Source organism: Chanos chanos, chromosome 8 (assembly GCF_902362185.1).
Source record: "Chanos chanos chromosome 8, fChaCha1.1, whole genome shotgun sequence".
Lineage (NCBI taxonomy): Eukaryota > Metazoa > Chordata > Actinopteri > Gonorynchiformes > Chanidae > Chanos > Chanos chanos.
In genome coordinates this window covers 5,473,952-5,481,451 of record NC_044502.1, presented here as the reverse complement: position 1 = coordinate 5,481,451, position 7,500 = coordinate 5,473,952, and the positions used below count along the sequence as shown (strand labels likewise).

The window sequence follows — 7,500 nt, the reverse complement described above, 5'->3', positions numbered from 1 at the left end:
CCAGAACCTGCAGGAGGAGCTGAGCCGAGTCCAACACGTGGGTAGAGAGAAAGAGAGAGAGAGAGAGAGAGAGAGAGGGGAGAGAGAGAGAGAGAGAGAGAGAGAAAGAGAGAGAGGGGGGGGGGGGTAGAGAGGGGAGAGAGAGAGAGAGAGAGAGAGAGGGGGAGAGAGAGAGAGAGAGGGGGGGGGGGGAGAGAGAGAGAGGGGGGGGGAGAGAGAGAGAGAGAGAGAGAGGGGGGGGGGGAGAGAGAGAGGGGGAGAGAGAGAGAGAGAGAGGGGAGAGAGAGAGAGAGAGAGAGAGGGGGAGAGAGAGAGAGAGAGAGATGGGCTACAATCAACAATCTGAAACAACTTTTGTGGGGGAAAGACAAATTTCTATACCGTCACCCATCCTTATTAACGTTGTCCCCCTTTTTTTGTGCACTCTGTCTCTCTTCCCGACCTGACTGTGATCTCTTAAAACTCTCCAGACAGCAGCTTTACCAGTCTGTGTCTCTGACCCTCTCACAGGCCCTGAGCACGAGAGACGGAGATTATTTATACAGCGGCGAATTACAGCATCCTGTTTACATGCCTCTGGCTCGCCGCTCACATGACGACCTCTCCCTGAGAGACGGTCACCGCTCCCCGTCTGAGCGCTCACCGTCGCACCTCAGCTCAGCCGGGGCAGATGAAGGAGAGGAGCGGGAGAGCGAGGAGGAGCTGGAGGGAGAGGGAGGAGTGCGAGAAAGGAAAGAAGAGGATGAGGATAGCGCGGAAGACCCTGTTTACCCTGAGAAGGAGGAGGACCTTGCCAGGCTGAGCGTCGCGGGCAGCTTGTCGATCCGGCCGGCGGAGACCATCTCTGACCCGCGGCCTTGTGGAGAACCTGGAGAGGACCCTGCGGGAGAAGCGGAGGAGGAGCCACAGTGTGGCACGCAGGAGCATGACGTGGAGGAGCTGCCCACTGATGGGTGTGTCTCTGGGAAAGAGAACTCAGAGGAAGAGGAGGAGGAGGAAGAAGAGGAGCTTTGTGACCTGGTGCAGCGCCTTAAGAGTACACTGTGCCTGCCTTCCACCGCTGGTGAGAACAGCCATTCCTCTCTGTTTAAAAGTTTGTGCTCATTCACAGAGTGGGCTTTGATCTTCAGCAACGCAAAGTCCCAGCAGGGACCACATTTATAAAAGCTGTGTGAATTTCGTATGAAACATTTTCATAGGATGAAATACTGTAATTGCACTGTCAGAAAAATTAATGTAATATTTGTTAAAGCCCTGTGACAATGTTACAACGCCTCAGATATAATAACGGGCCACAAACTGCCTGAAATGTGCGCAGATACATGCAGATTTTCATAACTAATACATTTTAAAAATACTCATTTTTGTAGGGAAAATTTTTGTGCGCATGTACCATCGAATGTGTAAAATCTGGCTTGTTGATTCTGGCTACTCAAAGTCTTGCTTAGGTTACTTTTGCGTGATGAGTGTCCTTTGTGAGGTAGTCCTTGCTGTTGGAAAATCTTAGGTTAGGAGTGTTTCAGTCTCATTTAAGGTGTGTTTAAAACCTTTTTTTTGAAATCCCCTATTTTTGTTTTCTCCAGAATCTGTCCCCCTCCAGAGAGATGAGCTTCTGAGGGCAGCAGGGGAGTTGGGAATTCTGTGTGGCATCTTGTCTCCTCTCTGAGTTCCACTGGTCACGATAGCCACGCCCACAAAACATGCTGCCAATAGCAACCCCAACGATATGTATCTTATTAACTCCCTCAGCCAATCACATTGTGACATCGTAAGAGCCACTCCCAACTGTCGCCGTATCTCATTGACATTTTCACCCTGCATCGAGCCCTGTTAAAAACCAACAAAATTCTGACTGATCCTTTTTGGTAACAGTAAATGAAAATTTTTAAATAAGAAAATAAACTTTGTTATGCATATGGTTTGCTTTTGATTAATGTAGTCAAGTAGACTTTGACCTGTAAAGAACATAGGTTGGAGAACTAGCCAAATTCTTGTTTGTATATTAGGCTACAGTGAACAACTCACTTTTTTTTCATGGAGAGAAGAAAAGAGCATGTATTTTGTGATGTTTTATTTTAACAAAACGATAACATTGTAGACATTATTTCAGTGATGAAGTGTCCCTACCCTTTAGAGCCATTACGTGTGGTGACACTTGGTCTCAGATGTCTGTGAAGACAGACTGAACATCCTGGATCACACTGACCAACAAATACACTTTTGTTAGAGTGGCTTGTTTGCAGAGAATGAGAGAGGTTGGCCCTAATGGGCGCATTAGACCAGGAATATAACGCCATTCAAACGTTTATAGATATAGATAACAAGCCTGGAGCAATATGACATCACAGTATGTCAGCTCATAACCAATCAGCTGGAATTATTTTTGGACTTGAGACTTCTCTTACCGTTTTTTCTCCAGACCGTGCTCCTGAACGAGAGGTAGAAATGAATATTAAGAAACATGTTAGTCCCACAAAACTGATCACCATTACCACACACACACACACACACACACACACACAAAAAATCAACAAAAGTTTTTTTTGTTCAGAACTTTTATTTATGTTTATTTTTTCATTAACGTTTCCATGGAAACATGAGGTGATTCTGAGAGCAGTGAAGTGACCATGGTTGAGATGAATGAGAATGGACACCACCTATCCTGGACCAGCGGTGGTATAAAAACACCTAACCTGTTGGCCAGTGGGCCATTAAAAAAAGTCTGGAAAAGTCTCTCCCTCCTCTCTATTACTGAGATGGTACAGCCCAATCACAGAATCCCTCCAGTAATTCAGTGGTACAGTCCAGTCTGTATAAGTACAAGTGCTTGACTCCTCTGCTGTACTACACAGATGAGCATGATAACATAATGTTCTTGTTTTTTTTTTTTTCTTTATTTGTTTTTTTTTTTTTAAGCTTTAAAAGTGGACTTCTTCCTATTTAATACGCGTCTTAAGTAATCAGAAGCTAATTAAAAAGACAAATGTAAAGTAGTGGCCAAGCATATAACACACTGGCGTAATCAATGGTTTAATAGAGTAATATTAGTCAGACGTTTCCTCATTAGTATAATTTAGTCGTTGTTACCAATTCATAGGTCTGTGCAACGCATCTCTTTGCATAGTACGTACAAGTTAAACTGTTTTTTTTACCGTTGACATGCAGTTACCTTAAGAAGCGGAGTGAACTGCACAGGCTGTATCCCTAAAATGCAGTTTATTTATTTTTTCCCATGCAGTTCTCATGTAAAAGCCAAACAGCATTCCGCAGGGGGCGTGGCCATACTGGAGCACTATGCCAGTACAGTGCTGTCTTGAGGGAAGCTCTGATTCAGTCGTATACGTAAATATATATATATATATGTATATATATGTGTGTGTGTGTGTGTGTGTCTGTGTGTATCTGTGCGCGACTGCAGAAATTACCCGCAGAACATCGCAGCAGATCCTTCGCTCGTTTTCCGAGTTTTCGGTTTTAAACTGTCGGTTAAAACAACTGTTTTGTTGTTTTGTTTTGTTTTTTCGGTTTGTTTTCTGTTTTTTTTATATATATAACCCCCATTAATAATAGTAGAGAAAATCTGCGTTACAACATGCTGAAACTTGAAAGAAAAAGCGTTTTCAGTTGATGTCAGTGGAAAAAAAGAAGAAAATTAAAAATAATAAAAAAAAAAAAACAGGAAAAAATAATGAAAAAGTAGTTCAGTCACCAGGCTTTTAGTTGTTTAAATGAGGAGTCTTTCCTGCGTTTGTATGTGGCTAGTCATCGGAGCCTAAAGTGGTCTCTAATGCCACATTGTTGGGAGTGTCCTGTTTAGGATTCTGTGTTCCATGCTGTATGGCCAGTGCTGCTTCTTCTTGTTTTATGTGAGTGTGTGTGTGTGCGTGTGTGTTTATATCGGTTTGCTTGACCCTCGTCAGCCATGCGGATCCGTCAGCCAAGGCTTGTCATGCCAGGGCCTGCACAGGAAGTCAGGGTGCTCTGTACAGGAAGTCATGCTGGATGAGTTGGCCTTTTGGAGTTCCCTCATTGGGCTAGTTCTCCGTCAGTCAAATGGATGGCAGGTGGGGGGGGGGGGGGAAATGGATCTTTGAATGTGATTGGAGAAGATAGGAAAAAGAGTTCGGGATTGCTGATGGGTTTCGGGGGGGGGGGTTGGGGAGGCAGGCTTTAGAGTCTCTGCAGTTCTATGTGACTCTACATGGAAGAAGTTCAATCATTCGTTCTCTGTCTTTGTTTTTCCTTATTGTTCAAGTAACACTAACTTGGCGTTAGCAGCAAGAGAAGGTCCGATACAGCATGTAGCTTGCTAACAGAACCCAAAGGGGACACTAAGCAAGGCTGAAGTTTCCATTCCTCCTCTAGATGGCGTTGGCGTTGGGATCATAACGTCTCTTTTTGACATTTCTTGTCGAAGCAGACAAATGCAGGGGAGAAAACAGAGGAGAGAGGAGTTAGTGCAGGCAAAGCCAAAACAAACTCAACATCCAACATGGCCGCCCCTCCTGTGACAGAACACTGTTCTGACCCTCGGGTGTCCCAGCATCCTTTGCTCTAGATTTACAACCGTGCCCCTCACCGTTTAACGTTTAACCTTATGAACCTTTGAGGAGTTCACCAGCAGCTTGCCCCTGAGACGATGCAGGATCACTGCCTAAGGATCACCCATAAACTGATCTATGTCATTTCTCGGTCAAATCAGGACCAACCAATTGTACGTGATGTTTGCTGTAAACTAAATCTTAATCTGGCTGCTGGGTGGCAAAGGTCAAAACAGTCCTCCTATACGGGGCTCTTAGGTCACAGACGTAGAGGAAGAAATGTTCCTCCACTTCTCTCGCTTGTGAGTTTTGATCTATGTGTGTGTGTGTGTGTGTGTGTGTGTGTATTAGAGTGATAGTCTCAAAGTGAGATACACAAGTTATGTGAAGAAGAAAAACATTACCTCCTGAGAAAGAACACTGACACGGACAAAAATAATAATAATTATAATAACAACAACAACAATAATAACAACAATAATAATAATATAATAATAATAATAATCATAATAATAATAATAATAATAATAAAACAGTCTACAGAACATCAAGACAGCAGCAAAGAAAGAGAGAGAGGGAGAGAGAGAGAGAAGACATCACACCAACCAACAACATGAACCATAGCGACCAGGAGCAACACTAAAGGCAACAACAACAACAATAACAACAACAACAACAACAACAACAAGAACGACAACAGGGATTTGGACACAACCTCCCCGTAGTGTGGCTTGATGTGGGGCATTTTAAGTTGGTTTTTTTTTTTTTACATGCACCTGTCCACAGACTGTTCGGACCGGAGAAGCCACCGTCGCTGAGCGGTGGTACTGGTGGTTGTGGTGGTGGAGTTGGTGTTGGTGTGGGTGGTGGTTGGTTTTGGGGGGGGTGGGGGTGGGGTTTGGGGAGGGTGGTTCATGCAGGTGCAATGCAGCGCACGCGTGTGTCTGTACCAGGTCTCTGTGAAGCAGGCAGTAAAGGCAGCAGTGTCGGGCGAATCCGGGTTGGGGGGTGAGGGGTCTTGCTCTGTTCTAGGGCGGGGCCTTCCAGGAGGTAAGAGGGCGTGGCAGCCAGCCATGGCACAAAGGCTGCCTACAGCGACAAAAAAATACCTCCGCCACCCCCTCTCTCCGCTCAAACTCTCACCCTTTCAGACAACGAGGGGGGGGGAATGGGGGGGGGGGATTGAGAGAGAGATTACTGCGAGGAGAGCGGGTCAAAAAGTCGTCAACTGAACCCAACAAAACCATCCAACCACCCCACACACCCTCCCGTCCTGTCAACTAAAGGCCACTCCACTCCCTCTGAAGTCAGCCCAGCCTTTGTGCAATGCTCTGTTAGCTCTCTGGCTCAGTCCTGGTTTGGGTCCAGTCAACATGCATAAAAAAAAAACAAAAAACCTCAGTGGCTTTAGTCAAGATGCTATTGGCAAACCAGCATGCTGTAGTGAACTAAAAGCCCCAAACGGAACCATCTCCTAGCGACAGATTTAATTTAAATGGCTTGTAAAAGGACCAGAGTGGCACTGTAACGTATGTGAAACTATTTACGAAATAAGAATTCTCAGAAATGATTATTAGAGCTATTTTCACTGGCTTATGGTGATACTAGGTATCAGATCCCAGTAAGGCAAGAGGATATATGTAAATTTGCTACGAGACAAGCAAAAGATATAAATACAGTAAAAGAAGGAGACTTGAATGCATAACCATCATTTTTAGCCGAAATTCTTCAAAAATTCCACATGGTACTCCTTTAAGCGACACACAGTACTTTGTGAAATCAGTGGAGATTTTCTCACAAGGAGAAAACAAGACTATGGATTTTGGAATAGGACAGCAACCATTTACAGGCAATATTTCTGACTGGACAACCCCCCCCCCCCCCCCCCCCCCCCCCGACAACAATGACATATTTACTAGCAAAAAATACTGATATACTGCCAATTTGAACACATTAACACATTCATTTCATTTTAGCTAATTTTCCCCAAAATCCCACCCATGGGAATTCAGAATGATCCTAATTTTAATTACCTTAGAGTTTAGTAGCTGCAGTTTGAACACCAGCTTTTATCAATAAGTTCAGGGGAACTCAACATAGTGGGAATATCATGAGCTGTAATCAGGAAAATATTGTAGAGCCCTGCGCTTGCTAACCCAACGGGGCCGCTAAGCTATCAAGAAGCTAACACGTTAATTGACCTTCAAATAAAGTCAGATTACATGACAAATATGGAATCTGCTAGCTTGGTTTGTTCCAGTGATGAAGAGCATTTAGTAAATCGCTTTTTGGTTTTAATTGACAGAGTTGTATTAACCGTCCAAGCATCCTACTGGTATTCATCATTTAACCATTTAGCACACATGCACGTCAAGCTCTGGGCCGGGCATTCTGTGAAGAGATTCTGCTACAGTCCACAGAGGCACTTCCTGAAATTTATCATTACAATTACAATTACAATTACAATTATGTTGATTTCAATTATCAGTGGTTTTGTGGTGTTACAACATATTCAGTAGAGCTGCTAGGGTCTGTATGCAACAGTCATGAGGTATGTTATGATTACATGTAAACTCTTGTGACAAATGGCAATGTTTAGTATTATAACACCCGGTGTTAGTATCAATAGTATCACCTGGAATTTTGCTACTGTGAGCAGTAGCACATTTATACACACGTATGAAAAAAAAATCTATTCCATCTCTATTGCGTCTATGAATGTTAGTTATCGACTGTTAGGATTTTAGAATATTAGCCTATGACTGTTAGCATTTAAGCATTTTAGGATGGCACTGTTAGCATTTAAAATGTTAGCATTTAAGCCTTTGTGGTACATATAGTTTTGGGTGTGCACAGAATCTGTCGTCTGTAGCAGAAGCTCAGGCCCTGTTGTGTGTTTGTGTGTCGTGTTTGTTTGTGTGTGTCTGTGTGTTTTATGTGTGATGTGTGTGCATGTGCA

The 7,500-nt window shown here is 43.8% G+C and overlaps 2 protein-coding genes across 2 annotated transcripts in view; one reads left to right on the top strand and one right to left on the bottom strand.

The window, feature by feature from the left end:
* Nucleotides 1-1,666, top strand: part of dytn (dystrotelin) — an 8,043-nt gene extending 6,377 nt beyond the window's left edge. The window contains 4 exon segments of the mRNA XM_030781806.1: nucleotides 1-37; nucleotides 511-660; nucleotides 781-1,063; nucleotides 1,584-1,666. The exon segment at nucleotides 1-37 is cut by the window's left edge and continues 114 nt beyond it. Coding sequence (XP_030637666.1) covers nucleotides 1-37; nucleotides 511-660; nucleotides 781-1,063; nucleotides 1,584-1,666 — 553 coding nt within the window.
* A 2,695-nt stretch (nucleotides 1,667-4,361) lies between these two features.
* adam23a (ADAM metallopeptidase domain 23a) overlaps nucleotides 4,362-7,500 on the bottom strand; it is an 18,242-nt gene continuing 15,103 nt past the window's right edge. The window contains exon 26 of the mRNA XM_030782240.1: nucleotides 4,362-4,407. Within this exon, the coding sequence (XP_030638100.1) occupies nucleotides 4,362-4,407 (46 nt within the window). The remainder of the gene's footprint in view (nucleotides 4,408-7,500) is intronic.